The sequence below is a fragment of the Chaetodon auriga genome, chromosome 5 (assembly GCF_051107435.1).
Source record: "Chaetodon auriga isolate fChaAug3 chromosome 5, fChaAug3.hap1, whole genome shotgun sequence".
In the NCBI taxonomy this organism is placed as follows: domain Eukaryota; kingdom Metazoa; phylum Chordata; class Actinopteri; order Chaetodontiformes; family Chaetodontidae; genus Chaetodon; species Chaetodon auriga.
The window spans coordinates 9,176,192-9,196,688 of NC_135078.1; the positions used below are offsets into that span (position 1 = coordinate 9,176,192).

At 41.1% G+C, this 20,497-nt stretch overlaps 1 protein-coding gene across 2 annotated transcripts in view; it reads left to right on the top strand.

The window, feature by feature from the left end:
• The window catches only part of fras1 (Fraser extracellular matrix complex subunit 1), a 221,217-nt gene that overhangs the window by 86,678 nt on the left and 114,042 nt on the right, over positions 1 to 20,497 (top strand). For both annotated transcript variants that reach the window (XM_076731113.1, XM_076731114.1), the window contains exons 11-13: positions 1,794 to 1,941; positions 10,884 to 11,027; positions 14,516 to 14,662. In XM_076731113.1, coding sequence (XP_076587228.1) covers positions 1,794 to 1,941; positions 10,884 to 11,027; positions 14,516 to 14,662 — 439 coding nt within the window. The remainder of the gene's footprint in view (positions 1 to 1,793; positions 1,942 to 10,883; positions 11,028 to 14,515; positions 14,663 to 20,497) is intronic.

The following is a 20,497-nucleotide window of genomic DNA, read 5'->3' on the forward strand; positions in this document are numbered from 1 at the left end:
CGAGGTTTTACTTTGAGTGTGTTTGCACATAAACATGAGAGGAAACGTGCAAAATGAAGACATCCAAAATATATCTCCAAGGCAAAGACACCACAGGGCCTCTGTGAACCATCTATCCTCAGAAGAGAAAAGAAAGTGATTAGCATTAAGTCTCATTGCAGAGGAGGCTGCTACACAAACAAGCAAATACATCAATATTAAGATGGATATCAACACGCGTATAGATACAAACTCGAAACACTGAGAATTAAAGTTGCAATGAGAGAGTAAATGTGTGTTTTAGGACAGAGCTATCAGATTACTTTGAGCTGTTCAGCCTGTAACAAGAATCTCTTCCTTATTATTCTGGCATCAAATTCATTATTCATAGGCCAGTCCTGGAAACCCAGAAAGCAAAGGCTTTAATTTTTTACATTTTCAGCCAGGGGGAACGCTCATGAAATGCTGCAGGATGGTCAGCCAAGGCCGAGACTCGGAGCAAGTGTAGAGAGCGCTATTATCCCTTTAGATAGGTTTTTCTCTTTCTCCCTGAGGAATTCATTGTACCAGTAGTAAACAAAGACGGAGACTGTATTCTTATCGCACACCTACACACATCCATACATGCATGCATTTGTGTTTTTAAAGGCTTCTCTGAAAGGTTAAAGCAGCAGGTTTGTGAGTAGATGATGACTGGTTCAAATTCCCAAGCTGTTTGTCAACACATAGCTCTAGCATGCAACTCCCCCCTAAAACCACAAACTTCTATTTTTTTTTTTACATTTTTGTTGGTGTATGCATTAAACAAATTGTGTAAAACTTGACAATTAGTGAGTTTTAGCAGTATTTGTAGCTGTATTATTGATACTGATAATGCAGAGCCAGGCCAGCTGCGTCACCTTCCTGCTAAGCACGTGATTAACATTGAAACATTGGAAAGAAAGCTGAGAAGCATGTTTTCGAAAATGTTGAACTATTCCTTTCCTGTTTCTTTAGTATAGAAAGTGTTTTGACAGATGAGTGAATTGCAGATGTGCCTTGTTCTTTCTATAACGGCTCACAGATGTAAAGGGTAAATATGATGATATGACAGGAGATAATGAGGTTTGCTTCTGTTGGGGCCTGTAAAATGACCTCATCTTCCTCCGCTCTCACACAGCCGTGCAGGTCGGATGAGATAACAGGCTCTGGAGGCTGCAGATTTCTCTCCTCTGTCACTCAGGCCTGCAGATTTTGTTCTGCTTAGATAGATCGTCGGATACTTGTGGGTTGTGAATGAGAGTCCTGCTATGAAAACAAGCCCGTGGTGCTTCTAAGTGTCTGTCAGTCAGAAACGTTTCGAGCCAGTTTTGTGTCGCTCCTTGTCTGTGAGCTTTGACCTGCCTCTTGATGATTTCTAAACCATCTAACTTTTCTGAGTTAAGTCAGTTTTTCTGTGGGGCTCCTACTGTTTGACTGACTGTCCTTGGTGGCCCCGTGTCAATTCACTCACACGGCTTTGAAGATGTATATAAAAGCTGTGACTGTCAGCCGTCTTTTATAACAGACACTTGCTCCTTATTAGCATTCAGCTTATCGAGCCTGGTCTGTGTGGCTTCCTTTTTAATTGTGATTCATCTTACTCACAGATGAAATCCTCTGTTGTTCGGTGTTTTTAACATTCTCTCCGTCCCCTTTAAATATATTTGCCACAATCGCACTTGGCTGCATAACAAGCACTTAAAGGTCTGCATTCACTAAGTGTGGTAGATTATCTTCCCTCTCTGTCCTCTGCTCTCATTCCATTTCCCTCCACACTTCCTCTCTTTTTTCAGGACCTCGCTCGATGGACTGATGGTGGTTGCCGAGAGTGTGAATGCCGTGATGCCCAGGTGACTTGTTATCTGCGTTCCTGCCCCACCTGCCCGCCGGGCACCCTGGCCATCACCCAGGAGGGTGGATGCTGCCCAGAGTGTCCCCAAAGTAGGTTGCTGTAATGGATGCTGGGTGCAACTCTGCGTGTGTGTGTGTGTGTGTGTGCCACATCTGAGACATTCCCTCTGTGAAACAATGTTCACATCATACACATCGTAAAGGATTCAGTGTGTTTGTGTCTGTAGGTGACTGAGGCAGGTTAAGGTCCCTCTTTCATTTTCCAGAGGCCTGTTTTTGTTTGTATATTCATATTTGTTCATCTTTGAAAAGGCCCACATGAAACATTCTGAGGCTGAAGGTCTTGTGAATCAGCTTTGAGATTCAGCAGTCAGATAGTCTCACACACGGTTGAATCTGTGATTTTCAGTGCCTTCTAAGAGTTGTACGCACAATTTCCAACAGTCACCGCAGTGCCTTTTGACAAACCTCTGAAAAATGTCCTGCACAGTCAAAGACTTGTTTTCAGGCTTAAAAATTCAAATAACTCCCAGAAATATATGTGAATGTCACACGGTGTCTGTGCTCGCTGCCAAATTTCAGCATTTTTTTGTAGCCGCAATATATTTTCCATCACTGTGGGTGTAGAAATTGATATCTCTACCTTTCCTTTGAATTTTTTTTAATGATTGTTGGTTGTTTGGTTGAAGGCACCTCTGTCTGATTATACTATCCACCTCCGCTGTTTTGATGGAAATAACATGCAATGCGATATTGCCTATCACGATCCATTAAATACAAAAAGGACACCGCCAACCGTGAAAACAGGCTTGACGAACCGCTGTGTTTTGTCTCAGTCAGGGTGTTTTTGTACAGTTTTCAAACTCAAAGCTCAACGTAAAAAAAAAAAAAAAGTTATCAGCAGGTCAGATAGGTTTCCTGTCTCCTGATAGGAAAGACAAGGTGTTGTGAGTAAATTGGAAACATGCTTCCTTTTCTTCTAACAGCTACTGTGGAAGGCGTCTGTGACTGTCCTGTTTCTGGTGTTGATTGAGTTTTTCCTGATTTTGTGCCTCTTGTTTTTGTCTTTTCTTTGGAAGCACTTTACAACATCTGCTCTGCAAAGGTGCTACAGGTATATAAATAAACATTAGTGACTTACTAAAAATACTGCATATGTAAATGAGAAGCTGGTTGGATAATAAAAGAAGAGAGGGGGCGAGACTCACAAACAGAGTGTGTGTGTGCGAGTGTGAGAGAGTTTATAGAAAAGCAAGACAGTCAGAGGACAAAATCTAAATTGTCCTTGGGGAGGAAGGCAGTGCTGGCCAAGCTGCTCTGTATGTTTCAGCATGCCATCGCCTGAGGAGACATGGAGCAGCCACACAGAGTCAGCGTAAACTAGATTCAGTCTATCATTGCTTTAAGCTTCGGCTTTAATTAAAACCTTTATTTAGGTAACATTAATTTTTTTTGTCTCTGTAATGACCTTCATGTTTACCTTCATTTCTACGCATTAACATCAACATCAAATACAAACTCAGACTTGAAGAGCAGGTAGTGATGGTGATGCGCTTTGAATTTCTGGGCCAGTCTTGTTGTTTGATGGGGTGTTTTTTTCTTTGTATGTTTCAAACAAAGAAGGCCTCATTTGAAGTTGAGATATACTTTTAAAAAGGCAGAATGGCACCATAGTTTTAAAAAAAAATGTTTTGCTGCTCCTGGGCCTCCCTGGGGCCTCAAAATGACATGAAATAAAAATGACATTCACTTTGTTGGCCAGTATTCCACAGCAGAATAAACACCCATTTAACAATTAATGAGTGCAAAGAAAACTTTGCTGTGTCTCAGTGTAATGGTGACCTCAGTCTTAGCCTGTGCAAATAAAAGACTCCAACCAGGGATTTTGTTTTTAATGATTTCCCCCCTTTTCCTTTCAACCTGTTTCAACAGGAAACACCACAAATTAAGGGAGCAAAATGCTCTCAGAGATATGAAATTGTGGCTTTAAGCTCATTTCCCTCTGTAAACCGCACAGTCACACCACAGCACTTCTGTTTCACCTCCGTTCTTTAAAAAAATCTGATCCATCCATCCGTCTTATTGACTGTGCATATACAGACTGTGAGCAATTATAACTTAACAAACTTTTGCTATTTTCTCATACAAATAAATACGCCAGCAGGCAATTAAACAGTGGGACAACATTGTTAAGATTTATGAGGACTTGATATTAAGTTTGGCCGTATGAATGAATAATTACAGTTGGGCAAGAGAGACATTTTTTCAATCCAACGTACAAATGGATTGTTAGAGACGGCAGTCGTTTTATGAGGTCGGATTGGAGTCTGTTATGTTCGCATTCAGCTTGTGTGTGTGTGTTCTGTGTCCCTCGACAGTCTTCTTGCATTCTCATGTTTTACTGTTTAGAGCATTTCACCGCTGCAGCATATTAAGATGTCTAGAAACACTGTATATTCTCAGACAAATGCAGTTTAATTGGTCCAAGTAAACACCAGGGGACACCTGCAAAATGTAATATCCTGAATTAGCCAGTTGTTTTGCAACTGGTAGCCCAGCCTGTTAGGAAGATTTCTACTAAAAGTGATGCTTAATTCAGCAGATTAAGAAAACACCTGATTGGTTATTATTGATATCCACCGGCTTAAATAGCGGCTTTGCTGTTCCATTCACTTAATTCATTTATCAACATGGTGTCATATGAATTAAGTTCACATGCTGGTATTTTGTAACAGTGATGGCAGTTTAATGGCAGTCTTGACTATGGAGGGGTGGAAGCTGGATGGTTAGCTTCAATACCAGTGGTTCATCTCCTTCATCTCCTGTAATACCAGAAGTAATACCAGTTCTCCTAACTGTAACCAGGTGGTTTCAGACATCATACGTGGGTCGTGTTAGCAGTGAATGTAAATGTTGTTCAACATATGTCCAGCCTGCATTAACATTCTCACCAAAATAATTTGGCTAATGCAAAAATAGTTTCATATGAATATGAACTTGCAGAGATGATGAGGAGATTACATATGTAGGACAGCCTTTGGCACAGAATTTCCCTGAAAATTGGACCCAAAAGAGTAAATTCTGAGAGTTTTGTTTCATTTGGTCCCATAAACCAAATAGATGCTGCACCATTTGTTGTGTCACAGCTCAGGATCAGTATTTTAGCATTAGCTACACAAACGGCTAGTTATCACCTAATCTTCAACATTTGGAAGGTGGAAGCTAACTGGCTAGCTATGATGCTGCTATCACTAAAGTGTATTTTAATACAGTTTTGAAATACTTCATCACATAAAACATGTGGTAATCTTCTGAAATACAGTACATTGCTTAAGATTAAACCAGTGGTCCATGGACCTAAAAGTAGCGTCTTGCAGGCATCAGATGTCTGTGAGCTGTTTACAGTTCCAGCAAAGAGACATTTGCCCTGTGAACCTCTCAGACGGTTTCATTTGAATAACTGTCGGCTCAAAGAAGTAAACTTATCCAATATTTCAAGAAAAAAAGCAAAGGTCAGATGAATCACTGCATTTTGTTTTTCTTCTCTTCCAAATTAATCATCTCTTAGATTTCTATGTGACTCTTTAGACGGGGGCTTTCACTACACTAAAGCACTACCTTCATGTTTTTTACTCTTTATTTTTTCCTGGTGGCCAGAGGAACCTAGGCAGTGCCTGAAGTGTAGCTCATGGGCTCCTAATGAACAATACTGAGTGAGGATAAGGAATGAAATGGAAAGCCCTTCACTCAGACTTACTTGTCTCAAGAGATTAATTTCTGAGAACTGCAAGTCGAAACACCTCAGATGCTTATTGATTGATCTTTTTATTTTATCTTTCCGTCGGCTTTAAACACTTTTCAGAATCTTCTCCCCAACTCTTTGTGGAAGAGTTCATGTCATCTGTCATGTCTCTCTGTTCATCTTCTCACTTTTCTCTCTCTGCGTTTTTCTGTTGGCCTCTTTCTATCTTCATCAGCCATCTCCTATATATAGAAATTATAGTGTTGGAGAGAAAACATCACAGCCGGAAGGCGACATTTACACTCTCTCTCTCTATACATCCTGTACATGTGATGGTGTTAATAAGTGTGTTTTATGCAGAGGTTAATGATGTGTTTCCATGTTAAATGTATCAAGAAGATAGCGTGTGTCTGTATGAATATGTGGATTTAGTGGGTCTTGTGTGCTATCGTGTGTGCCTGAGTGAATAATTGAAATGTGTTTGTGTGCTGACTATATTTGCACTCCCATACTGCACTTGCACCTGTCATCACCTCGCAACTTTTGTGTGTTAATGCATGCGTGTTCAGTAATGGATTTAATACCCCCATAATGCACCACAGTGCATGTATGCATGCCTGAACAAAGTGATTTAAGCGTGATTTACACAGTTCACTTTGCTTTTACATACCGATCGGAGAAACAGGCATGTTATCACTCGCTAACTGTGCATTTCTGTCTGCCTGGATGTGAATTAGACTGTCTTTAGTTTGTGGCTAAATATAGGAAAAGGGGAAAAAAAAGAGAGAAAACATTCTTGCTTTCCCTCTTTCCGCTCCAACTCGACCCGTAAATCTTCATTTAAGCTTATTAATCACGGCTGTCTAGAGGCCCATAGGTCAGCAGCCTCTCCTCTCATTGGACAGTTCATACCAGAGCCCAGGAGTCGCGCTGTGTTCAGGTCTCACGGGAAAGGCTGTAGATGTGAGCCCTCTACTTGCACATACAGTTCCCATCTGCCAGGGTTTGACCCAAATGAGTCATTCAGTATTATTATTTTGTTCCAATGTATATATATATATATATATACATACCATTTTCCAGTACCAGTCAATGTATTTATCAAGTATGTCTGAGTAGGAAATCAGACCTCATTGGTTAAAGTATTCTTACAGTGATGCATGTTTTGGTCTACTTTTAGAATAAGGATTTATGACTGAAATGCAGTCTTTTCTTCCCCAAAGACTCCACAACCTAATTCTTATTGGCAAAAGAAAATTTAGCTTTGTGACAGTAATTATGTGCATCTGACACAGCCAGCAGTTCTGCTAATAATACATGAAATTTAACTCTTACAGACATACTTAAAGTTCCAAATTTTCCAATTTGTGTATACATTACAGCAGCGTTTACTTTTAACTTTGCTAAACTTCGGTAACTTATTCACACAGCTGCCTAAATTTAAAGAAAGTGCTGCTACTCTCTGCATTTCAAATGTTTTCATTATCTAAAGCTCCAACCCACAACTGTTCAACACGTCCAATACAGCATTATGTTTTCCTCTTTGTGGCTAAGAGTGTCAGAAACAGCGACGTCTCTCTTTGTCAGGACGATTCCTCTTCTTGATAGGAAGCTTCATAAATAACTAAATAAATAAATAAGTCCTTCTCTGAGGTAGGACTGTTTTTAGCGTGATTCTCAGGAGGAATTCTGGATTGTTTGTACGGGTATGTACGGGCCCAGATATCCTAAAATTATGCATCTGTAACCACATCCAACTCACACTATTTTTAGTCGAGCACACAGTTATGTCACTTAATCCCCTGGCCATTATTTCATCAATTTTAATCAACAATGTTTGGATGAGTTAAATGGATTTTGATCCTATTTGGGGCTTTATTGTCTCAAATAAAGAGCCTCATGATTGAAAATTTGGCAGCAGACTGCATGGGTGAATTACTGAATGGTGCAGTGCCTTTTAAGAGGGAACCAGGGTGTGAAATTACCATGAATCATCAGCCAAATGCTGGTAAAATGTTGGCTGTGGATGGTAAGTTGGCTTATTCTCCAAGCTTCTGTGGCAGGCAGCCAGTCTCAGTTGGAGGTCAAGCCTGTGGTTGCAATCAAATTGGCAGGTGTTTTTTTTTTTTTTTTTTTCTCCTATGCTCTTCTAATGACGCAGGGTGACAAAACAGCAACATCCCTGCCAAATGTTGACACATCTGCAGTTTCAGAGGTTATCCATTAGGCATTTGTCTTCTTCAGGTGGAGCTTTGCAGTCAATCGCGCCTGGATCCACACCTCAGGATCAGTTGTTTTCATACAACTTTGCTGTTAATCACAGCTGCAGTTTTTAATTTTGTGCTTCAGGGATTCTGACTTGCTACACTCATGAGGAAATTAAAGTACAGTGTGAGAGTAAGCGTCAAGGCAGCCTTCTGTAAACAACAGCTTGTATCGAAGCGTGTGATTGCTGAACTTGCGCTGTAATGTGGCTTTATCCTCAGGAGAGAAAAATCCAATTCTGGTTCACTCTCAGCTGTCATAGCAAACAAGAAATGATCTTGTAACTTGTCAGGTGGAGTCCCGTATTAAAATCTGCTCATTTGTTTCCACCGTTTAACATTCAGGACGGAGTTTCTTGCAGGGAGATTTCAGGAGAGATGCAGGATGAGTGCATGAAACAAGACCGCGGCGGACCCCAGAATATATGCAAGCATCGGTACATTACCGCCAGCTGAAGCATTGGCCACAGCTGAATAGAGAGATAAACACTGGACTGAGATTCAAATTAGTCCGTGAGCACATCAGTGGGCCTGAACACACAGTGCTAACTATCTCAGTCTCCCACTTTTCTCAGTCTATTTCTTCTTCTTCGCCACCCTTTCTGTCAGAGAAAAGACCTGGGGTTGGAGGGAGAAAGGTGAAAGTGAGAGTGAGTGGCAGATGGAAAGAATATGGATGAGAGAGAGAAAATGAAGCTGTAAAGGAGAAAGACGACAGAGAAAGGGGATAAGGAGAGGTAGCAGAGTGAGAACAGAGAGACGGAGATACTAGGAACAATATGTTCTGCCTTACTGACAGTCTTATTTGCCATTAAGGTTGAAGTCCCACCTCCATCTTTCTCATGTTCTCTTTAACTCCTTTTTTTCTACCTTTTTTTCCGCCCCTCCATCTTTCTCTGGTATTTTCTCCTATAAGTCTTCTTCTTTTATTTCCTGTTGTATTCTTTTTCGTCCTTCTCCTCTCTCTGTCCTGTTCTGCCGTCGTCACATTAATCAGATACCTCAGTCACATTTTTACAAGCAGCAAGCACTTTATTTACTCAATACATTCGCATAATGAATGGAGCAATCACAGCGCAATCAAGTGCAAGCAGCCCTGCATGTTGTTTGACAAGAGGCGGCCTGCTTTCGCTTGTTCTGCGATCCAGATACGTGGAAGTGCTCCTGCTGTCAGCCCTGATTCTGTAATGATGCTGACAGGGTTTTTGAGTTGTGGGAGTTTGTGAAATGACACTTTTAATTTTTGAGACGCGGATTTCAGATTAGAAAAAAACACAACGGGCCATTTTCAGAAGAACCTAGAGGATATCAGAGACTTTGATGGATGGTTCGCTCAGCAGCACTGTGATGTTTTCCCTCTGAATTGTTTCATACATTGATTGTATTTAAGCATGAATTTCAGCTGCTCTTCTCCATAAACTAGAGGAGAACAGACGCCTTCAGAACTCCCCTTAGTTGGGAAATGACCGAAAACATCACAAGTGCTCAGACTTACTTACAGAAAGTCAAAGAAAGACACTGTGAAATTCTAACCTATGGTATTATAATCTTTTCAGTTAACATTTGCTTGTTTCTTTCGAGTCAGCATGTAGAAGTATCCCTGGTTTCTTTTTGTAGGATCTTCATTAGATCCTCGTTGAGCTACTCCGTCTGAAATATGTCTTACAGTAACCTTTACAAACCAGCTGATGACTTGTAGGTGAGCGTTTCCACTGCGGTTGCATAGTTTGATGCATGGAAAGTGTTTGTTGGCCATTTTGGAGGGTGCAATGTCAACACAGAGTTACTGCTGAGTGTATTTTAGCAGTAACTGTGCTATAACAGTGATCTTTTGTGGGCAATTACATTTTTCTCATTACATTGCCAGGAGACTCTTCTTCTACTCTCTTTTCTGTAGCTTTTTTTTCTACATTTCCTTGAACGCCTTTGTTGCACCTTGCAAAACCCAAGTGAGGCCTCAACTGGCATTGACTTTAATATACAGTTTAAGAAATCACACACTCGAGCCTGCTTCCAGAACTCTAACTCACTGATTTACTCAGTGATTCACTTGCTCATTAATTCTTTTCAGGTGTAAAAAGAACTGGCCAATCAGAGCTTTTAAGACAGGATTAAGAAGTGGGAGGATGTGAGTAAGTGAAGAAAGGGTTACTGTCAACAGCAATTGTCTCCAGTCAGTGACCATGGAATCTGAATTAAGGTGCTTTCTGGGCGCAGTCACCTATGATTCACAGTCGGTAAAGAGAGTATTGTGCACACACCGGCTTACTCAGCGAGTAATGACTTCTAGTGCAGTTGGTGGACAAATTATTGATGCAAAACTGTGGTCATAAACTGTTCGTAAAATGCTGGACCAAATGGGAACCAGTATTGGCAGGGAAAGCACTTCACTACACTCGATCAGAAAGAGTACCAGTGAGGCTGTTGGCCGACAGTAGAAGACTGTGGATGTACTCAAAAACTCCCAGTAGGGAACATTTTACATATAAAACTTCTCAAATGTGCTGGATGGAATGTGTTAGAAAATTAACTCTGTGTGTGTGTGTGTGTGTGTGTGTGTGTGTGTGTGTGTGTGTGTGTGTGTGTGTGGTTTTGCAAAGTGAAATCTGTCTGGCTCTCCTAACAGAGTTACAGTACAGAGCCAAATCAGTTTAGAATTTGCATAAAATTAAATGTCAAAATGTGTGTGTCACAGAGTGAGAGAGAGAGTGACTTCAAGTCTTCAAGTGCTCTTGTATCCACCAACAGTCTATCCAGATGCATAGAATAAAATTAGCATGAAATTGAATGTCAGGATGTATGTGTGTGTGTGTGTGTGTGTGTGTGTGTGTGTGTGTGTGTGTGTGTGTGTGTGTCTGTCTGTCTGTCTGTCTGTCTTTCCATGTGTGTCTTTCTGTATGTTGTCATGCATATGTATAGTCTTTTTTTATCATCCAGCATCCACATTTCTACTTTAGATGCACATATATTGTACTGAATTTTACAAATGATCTCTAAATTGAATGAATTAAATGTGTGTTTTCCAGTCCAGTGCCATGCAGACTGCCTGTCGTGTTCGGGAACTCCTGACCAATGTGAGAGCTGCAGGGATCCAAAGGCCTTCCTTCACCATGGCCGCTGTCTGTCCTCCTGTCCAGCTGGATACTATGCCGAGGGACGAGTATGTGCAGGTACGAGTGTCTTTTAAATACACACACCAGAGTAGCGGCTCAACGCTGTCCTTTATCTCGCCATTATGTGACATTTACTCTGCAGACAGCGCTCTTTGCAAAAACAGCAGCATGCACTCGTGCAGGATTTGTCCACCTTCTTCTCAGAATCTTTCCATCGTATGTCTTTCAATAATAAACAGAAGGCACAAGTAACACAATCACAATCACTACTGCTGGTAGCTCCCAATAAATTTAGATATCTGTTAGATGCTGTTTTTCAGCTGACCCTGTGGAAGCTCTGAAGAGGCTCCTTGTGCTCTGCACACCAGTCTGTCAATCAGTGTCTCTCAACTAAATACCAGTGAACAGACCTGTACTTTCTGATGGCTGTAAAGAAATAAGAACTTGCTTTCATATGAAATGGAAATTTTCAACCATGTTCTGAATTTAAGCTGCCTCTCTCCTTGCAGAGAATTATTTATTGAACAACATAACTTTCAGCTAACCTTTGAAAGGAGACAAAACATTTGGCTCCACATTTAAGAGGAAATATTTGGAAGTCAACGTGCAGCAGCACCACAGCAAGCATGCATTAAAGCTTCTACGGTGCCTCCATCTTGATTGCCCATGTGTACGTGTGCGTGCCTCTATCTGCATTGAGTTTATGTGTATGTTTTCCTCCTCATCCTCTTTTTGTGTGTGCGTGTTTGTGTCCGTTCACAGTCACGTTTGCTTGACTCGAAAGCAGCCACACCACCTTGACCGAGCGCTGACCCAAGACAGCCGTAATCTTCTTAGCATTTTACTGCGTTGAATTCCGACCATCCTATTGACCTGTTCTCCCTGTGAGCCAGACATTTACTGCCAACAGCTATTCATGAAGCTGTTAACACCAAATGCCCCGACAGTGTAAAGCTATCAGGCACAGATAAAAGTATTAACTTTGAAGCCTAGCTGCTAATGCTAGCGGCCGAATCTGTAACAGCGTTTCCACACTTTTGCTTTAGAAATATGAAGAGGGGTGCTCAGGACAGAATGTGTGGACTGTGTTGAGATGCAGCCAGTGTTATAATAGCTTAATTCAACCAGCAAAGTGCTTCATTGAGATTAATGATATCTTTCAACAGGGTTTTCTGGCAGAGGTAGAAGCAACATAATAGAACATATGACATAAACTGGCAACTTAAATTAGATGAAGGTAACAGTCAACAGATGTGATCAGAGGGACAGTGTCAAACTAAGTAATAACAACACTCAATGTACCATTACAAAGAATATGAAATAGACATGTGATTAATATATTAAAAAATACCTAAAAGATAGGTAAAATTATACCACTGATTACATTGGATCACACTTTCTCGACCAAATGGTTGTTAAACCTCGATTGCATATGACTTAGAAATGTAGATTTTGTTTTTATTTTGAGGCTTTGAGGCAAAAAATAAAGAATGGGATATGTGGTGTAGAGCTGTTTGAAGAAGTCTCCCAGAGGAATGGCCGAAACCGGCTTCAGATTTCTACCAGTTGCTCTATGCAAGTAAATTGGCATGAAGATTCAGTTACAGCATCACAACAGTAGCACAGCTGAACGCTACGTTTCCTGAGGAGCAGCTGCATCGATCCAAAGGGATGAACCGTCTGGATATGACAGAAACTTTTGAAAGATGTTTTTTCCTCTGTTATGTCATTAAAACAGAGCGCTTGATGTTCATCTACAGGTGCTTACAGTGCTCTGCGTAACCTGACAAACAGGATGTTGTTTCGGAAGATTTTGCCAGAGCCTGTATTGCTTTAAGGACAGGACCTTTTGATCATTTAGTCAAGGGCAAGGGCTTGTAGACTCAGCTCACTCCTTTCATTATCGATTTTTGTGATTTTTTTTTCTCAGAATATCTTGTTTCAGATTTGTGCATTTTTGTCATTTTTCTGCAACATTTATGAGCACTGGACTCATCAGTTGTGTGTGAGTGTGATCCCTGTTGGACTGCTCGTTAAAGAAACCAATAAGGCCACCATTAGTCCAGAACATCAGTCCCATGCTGCCTGATTTCTACATGTTTTCTACAAAGTGCATATGGGTGACTGTAGATGAAGCTGCGAGCCTGAACTCACATTGTTGATAAGATTATCTCTCGCACTGCTTTTCCTTGTCCTCCTTTAGCCTCTGACTCTTCATCTTTCTCGACATCGTTCTCCTTTTGCCTCGAGCCTGTTGATCCGCCCATCATTTTTTTTCCAGTCTTTTTTTCCACCCTTCCCTCCATCGTTATTATTTTCATCTTGATCACAATCCTGATCTTTACTTCCTCTGTCTTCACATCGCCACTTCCTCTCCTCTCGTCCTCCTCCTTATCTCTCCCTCTGAGTGGGTGGCTTCAGAGGTTTCAAGGCGATTTTGTTTTTGTTGCTTTCTTTTCTTTTTTTTTGAGATTTCTCACTAAATAACATCTGATGTCTTGTCATGGCATTTTCTCTCTCATTCTGTGGTTCCATTATGATATTTATGGAGATGTCTGTAAGTCTATCACATTGCAGCAAATCTAGCTGCCACAGTGAAAGATGTTTCAGAGTATGAGGCTGTGTTTAATCAGAATATTTGGATGAAACTTTTTTGCTTCTTCTTTTGCGATATAGATAATTTCAACGGGTACTTTTTTTTTTTTTTTTTAAAACAAAATTTAATCTGCACAGCGTTCTTGGCTGTTCTGCATTTTAGAGCGATGTTTTTACCACATTAGTCCTTTAACTTTTTCAAAAGTCTTGCAGGTTTCAGGTACCTCTGTAACTTTCGGCTGGTGAAAGGATTAAATCCATAAAACCTTGATTTGTGTTTTGTTGCTAACAGCACTTTGGGCCGCATACATATAGGCAAACCAGGTATAATCCAATTTTAAGTAGCAAACATGTTTAATGTGCAAATAAGATAAGATGCAGATTCTTCCTCTGCTCCTTCTAAACTGATTTACAGCAGTGAAGATGCAGTATCTGTGTTTTGCTGCGACCCTGGAAGCCTAAAAAGTTGTCCTACCCATAAAATGGGCAACTGACTAAAATCCCAGACAGTGTGAGTGTACAGAGAAGACGCAGCATTGACCTGCCGTGATGTGCCACAGCCACAGAGAAGTTTCATACATAAGTCTTTATTGTTCCAGGAGGTAAATTTGCTGCCACTTCAGTCACGATCTTATGATTCTCTGTTGAGAATATTTGCATAGCAATTAGTTGATTTACATTTAGTTAATCCCCTTATTTTGGATATTCACTTGTGTGCAACATTCGAGTTGAAATATACCTTGGGACCTCTAGTTTCCCTCCACGGTCTTAAGAACACCCAAGCCAGCACAACTAGAGACTTCAAATCAGCCACAGGTTTCACATTTGATGAACTGCACGTCCATCCACTATGGCATGCAGTCCTGTAACCATGAAGAAAGCTCGGATGGGAAAGAAAATGAATATTTGACTGACAGACTCTTTGCCTCTCTCTCTGTCCTCTCCCACAGCCTGCCAGTCATCCTGTGCCACCTGTTCCAGTAAGTTGGACTGCCAGTCCTGTGGCTCCCAGCTGCCCCTGCTGAGTGCTGATAGCAGCCAGTGCCTGGCTTCCTGTCCTCCTGGTTCCTACCAGCATGACCACACACACTGTCGCCGTGAGTATCCCTGAACGCTGTGTGACTTAATGTGCCCTCTGGATGCCATTGTGGAGGTCAAAATAGTGTTTTGACTCAGATTCAGCCACTATAAAAATGAGAAGGTGACACTGGGGAGGATGAAATTCCAGCAGAGGAAGGCCAGTAGCTAGTAGTCAAATGTTTGATGTTATATGTTCTGTAATATCATTACTAGTCACTCTGCAGATTATAAAATTAGCCACTTTTAATATATTCTACAAGTATTCCTTTTTTTTTTTTTTTTTTTTTTTTTTTAACATATTTATAGAATGATATTTTGTAAAATATATGATGATGCATTATGCCTCTTTTTGAAGTGTTGGTAAATTACAGGGAGTCAACAAGCCAGAGACCTCCATCATGGCACCAAGCTGTGTATAAAGACAGATGGATTCTTCTGACGTCTTTTATCTTTCCTACCATCCTTTCCTTGTCCTTTCTTTTTTTTTCCCCCTATACTTTCTGCCTCCAAATGTTTTTTTAGTCTCTCCACCTCTGTCAACTAATCCCATACTTTGCAAAGGATTTGCAACGAATCGTCTGCGTCTGACATTTCTTTAAGCAAAAGCAGAATCCTAATATCTTTTAGTCGACTGCTTTCAGACCAACCTCTGGGCAGTAGGGCAGAAAGTGCATCCACAGTTCAGCAAACAGGCAGTTTAACGGTGGGACTCCACAGCCGGTGCTTCACAGCGTTTTGAGTGCCTGTGATAAGCTCTGTGTGACTTGCTTCCAGTGGATTGGTTCAGGATAACTTTGAGTGGATGCTCCGACTGAATATTTTACAAAGTGACAAAGGAGAGAGTTCTCTCTGGGGTCTAAGTATTATTGCTTCACTACTGTGGCTTTTTTCACTCAGTCCGAGGAACAAGTCAAAGAAAGTCGTGCTTGGCTGACAAGAGCAACCAGATGTGCTCACGTCTTGTACAGATTGTTGAATTCTTGCTTTTCACTCCCGTTTACTGAACTGTTGCTGCACTTTGGCTCCATGTACCCGGCAGAAATGTTTGGAAAAGTTGGGTACATTTGTTGCAGTTACAGAGAGTGCTTCAGGTTTTTGTTCAGAATAAGTTTAGTTTTTTTTACATTTCTGTCAGTATTTGTCCTTCTCCTTTCTGTTACCCAGCTTATTATATGGCCATAAAGTCTTTCAAAAGAACATTATGAAATGTAATTAGCACTTGGAAATGTATTTGGAATGAAAAATTACATTGACTTGAGTCTTAATTATGCTTTTTTAAGTTTTATATTTGCATTGCTATTCCATTCAACTGAAGCTGAGTATATTTTAATATCACTGCTGCTGCTTTATGCTACTCTGCCTCCTGTCAATCATTGACACCCACAGGAAATAACAGAGAGTCTCTGCCAGGAAATAATTCCTTTTAAACAACAAACGGCTATATTGTCAAATCCATTTCTTATTTATTTAGGGTGTCTTGAGTCCGTGTGACAGCAGTTCATTTCAAGCTATGTTTGATGCACAACTTATTAATTATATTAGCATATTTTAGAAATTATAAAACAAACAAGTGAAGAAAAAAAAAAAACAGGGGTTGCACAAATGATGTAGTAGCAAAACATTCACCCACCATCTGGGTGGATGAGCTGGGTTCCACTCTCAGTGGCAGTGCTTCTGTCATAGAAAACAACTGGCTGTATTTGAGGGATCAGATTGTTATCAGTGCAGTATTACCGGTTGGTCAGTGAGTCATGGCCTCCTGAGGAATCTTCTCACTCTGAGGTGAAAAAAGTGCTTTCTCTTCAGTCAAACATCACAAAACACATCACAGAAGTTGTTAGACTAGTCAAGAGAGGACAAATAAAATTCTGCCTGTAGTTTTTTGGTTGTGAGCTTGTGAGGCCTCCCAGATGCTGCGTTGATTGTCTTCAACTTGGAGACTCTACACAGAGTCTTAGTCTACCTGTTCTGATGGTGAACTACAGCAAATGTAACTGTGAAGTAGACTTAGATGTGATTTAAGTGCCATCTATGTTCTTTAAGGTCACATTTCTTGTTGTTTGAAGTTTTAAAGATCAAACCACAGGAGGAGTAAACTTGACAAAGACACAAGTTAGAAACCGTGGCCTACAAAGGCTTGTTTTCTAACCTACCAAGAGGCTCTGTAGTCTTAACGGTGGATGAAAGCAAGAAAGGAGACTAGCTCCCGCTGTACAGTGCTAATGGGATAAATGCACAATGAGCAGCATCTATATTGACTGTTACTCAACCAATCTACCGCAAAGGTCTCCCAGCGCTCTAAAGACTGGACCAATAAATAAAACCGTGCCTCAGCGAGCTAAATCCCCGTGGGCATGCCAATGTACCTCCATCGAGTGGGGAGGACCTGCTGTGACTCCTGGGGATGATGGGTAGAAATAGAAAGTGCGAGACCGAGTGGGTGAGAAAGCAGAGAGTATCCACAATGTGATTACAGTCCAGTTCTGCAGCTCAATTTCATACCTTAATGAATATTGTCAGGAGGATTGGAATTCCAGACCTCCCAGTACACAAGCTCCTTGGATGGCCTCAAATAGGATCCACAGCAGCAGCCTCTGTAGAAAGCCAGCTTTGTTTTATCCTGCCTCCATCCATCCAGCTGCATGTACTGTATACAGTCTCTGTACAAACCCACAGTGAAAATCTCACTTCATCCATTTTTTCTGCCTCTGCCCTGCTTTGGTGCCTTATAAGTACGCCAGCAGCATCCATCGCAGAGTTCCCCTCTCATGCATTAATCCAGCATCTACCTTGCATGAATACTGCAGATATTTTATTCTCATATGTGGCACAGTAAAAGCAAATTAATACAGTGGCAGCTGCTGTGGAGGGAGTCTCCTGTCATGCATTCATCCTGCACATATCCAGGTTTAGTACTGCAGAAAGTACTTTCTTCTGTTGAGCCAAATTCACAACACAAACCCATTGTGTTTCAGCCAACTAGTCAGCAGACCATATCTTTTGACCTCGAACTAGCTTTAATGAGAGCGTATCCCCTTGGTTTTTCCCAAGTACTTTCTCCTGGGGACGGAGAAAAAGAACAGCAGTGGAAAGTGGAACTCACAATCACTGCGACTGTAAATCAGTAGGTGCTTAGGCCAAGGCTATTAGGGTGGATTTAGCCTGAGTGAACTCCTATTCCAAGGTTTGTTTATGGGGGAAAAAAGAAGGAAGGAAGAAGTGAGGGAAGAGACAGACGAGAGGTGGAGGAGATGAGTGCTGACAGCATTAATGAGTGAGTGAGGTGTTTGGAAGGTGCCCGAGACGTTAACGCTGTTTTGTAGCATTTCTTGGCAGAGGACCAGGACCACCCAGAGCCCAGAGCGTCCCCGCAGGCCTCCGTGGGGTGTTTGTTAATGCCTCTGGCTCAAAGCTGAAAGCTTTAGTGCGTCTGCTTGTGCATGTATTCAAAGTCAGCTTGTTAATAATTATGGTGGGCATTGTGCAGAAGATATTATCCTCTTTTCTTTCCCCTCTCGTTTTTTTCTGTCCTCTTTAACCATTTCTCTGTAAAATCGCTTCTTTATTACATCATTTTGAACCCACATGGGCTCTTCATCAGATGAAGCAAAACCATGTAATAAAGACAGGAGCAGGTAATTATTACAAGTCCTTTGGGAGATAGAAATTATGGAAACATGCAGTACGTCTACAGAAGCACATATTAACCTTCAACGTGTGCAGTCCTATAAATACAACCCATAACCATGAGTGCTTTCTGATCTATCACCTCTGTAAGTTAAGTTTAGACATCAAGATATAGACTGTAGGTTAAAGCTCCTGCCGATGATACTGTCAGATTCAAAGACTGCTTTCATTCTCAAAAGACTCCAGTGGGTTTGAGTGAAATTTAGGACCAAATTCTCACAGTCTGACCGCTGCTACGATCCAATTTGTCTGATAGAGACACATTTACCACAGTCTCACTTTGCAGAATTTGTATTTTCTGCTCATCTCTTGTTCATGGCTTTACTGCTTCCCAGTCTCCTCCTCCTCCTCTTTGGAGGTTTTTTGGTACAGGTACATAGAAGGCCAGCGCTGTGTCTTTGTAGTGCAGATGAATGCAGCGCAGATGAACGGCACAAGATGATGACATGTCCCTACATGCCTTTTTTCTCTGTCTGTAGCACTTGATTCGCCTGCCATTCATCATACCATCTGACATGCCTCAAACTGATACCGTAGCAAGACATAAAAGCAACCTTCAAGTGTATTCTTACACCTGAAATCTATTTTACTGTACAGTGCTTTTGTTTTAGGCTCTGAGCGTGACCTACACTCAATACTGTGCCCGAACTGTGTAGACACCTGAGAGACAACTTCGTCCATTTTTTTGGACATGTGATGACTTCAAAATGACCAAACTTTTGTTGTGAAAACATGTTCATGTACAGCTCAACAGAAGCCACTGAGGGTAGTGATTGACAGACTAAAATGGTGGAGTTACTGTGCAATTTATGAGAGATTAAAGTTGTCTTATTATTAAGATTAAGAGATGTTAAGGAGTTATTAGTGAGAATTAGCCTCATGTCGAGCTTTTGATGCTGACAAACATTTTTAAAATGTCAGTTTATTTCATTCATAAAGTCTCTTGTGTTCTGTGAGATTATATGAAAGTGACCTTCTCTTATGAACACTATTTTTAATCAGTACATCTCTGAAAATACGTGCTGCTGTTGGTCTTTGATGCATAATCTACCAACAGTTTTATTCATAATGACTTCCCTGCCGTTCTATCATGAACTCTCACACTTCACCTGGGAAAAAGAAAAGCTTTTGAGAGAGCCGTTCTAGTTTTCTCTGAACTAGAAAACCTTTTGGCATTGATAGCTGTTTCTGTTATGTATGATTTTCACAGTTGTGAGTGTCAGAAGACTTTTTTTTTTGAAGGCTATGTGAACTCTCCTGAAAGCCAGAAGAGATTCAATCCATACGACCTTGACTGTATCATTCAATTCTTTTTCTCTGTTACCTGAATTTCGCTATACAGTTTCACTGTGAATGTGGTGAGTCAGGAGCCGAGGCAACCATGACAACAGCACAATTCCACTGGCTCCAGAGACACCTTGGCCTGATGGTGTCGAATTTGACCCTCAGTGTGGATCTACTCATGGAGCCATTGTTGACGATCAGAATTGTCTGTCACATGTTTGCAGAGCTGATTCCACAGTTCAGCTTCACCAAGGACATTTGGAGAATCCAATTTGTTCTTTCTTTGTGCTCCTTAGAAGTTGAAAGGAACACTGTGCTAGCTGTATTGTCCGTATTGTCGTTAAAGCCATGTCTCTGTGCGGATTTTGGATTTGAGCTACTCAAATAAAAGCATATATATAGGTTCATTGATCTTACTGACCAGGTATCAGAATAACAGAAAGATATTCACAGGCAAACCTGATTCCGCGTCCGATTCCATTCAAATAATTGGTATTTCACAAAAAGCTCCCGTTTCTTTTTTTTTTTTTTTTTTCCACTCCTTTCCTCTTCACAAAGCTGCTTTCTCTGTGCTTAGTTTAATTGCCGAATCTCTCATCCCATCTCATTTTATGACTGGAGGTGTGGGGGGGCTGTGAACCGCAGCGACGCAGTAATCGTGTGTTCCCGCCTGTTCCAGGAGGACAGAGAGTGAAGATTATCCGCTGCACCGTGTGACTGTGCGTTCGTCTCAACCTCCCCTGGTTTATGCAGCGAAGGCTTTAGAGGAGGTTTTTGGCAACTGGCCTGCTAGGATTACATTTGCTGATAACTTAGCGCTTCAGGCTGCACAGAAAAATAAATTGCTTTCCTGCAAGGGGCAAGGTAAATGACGTGTAATC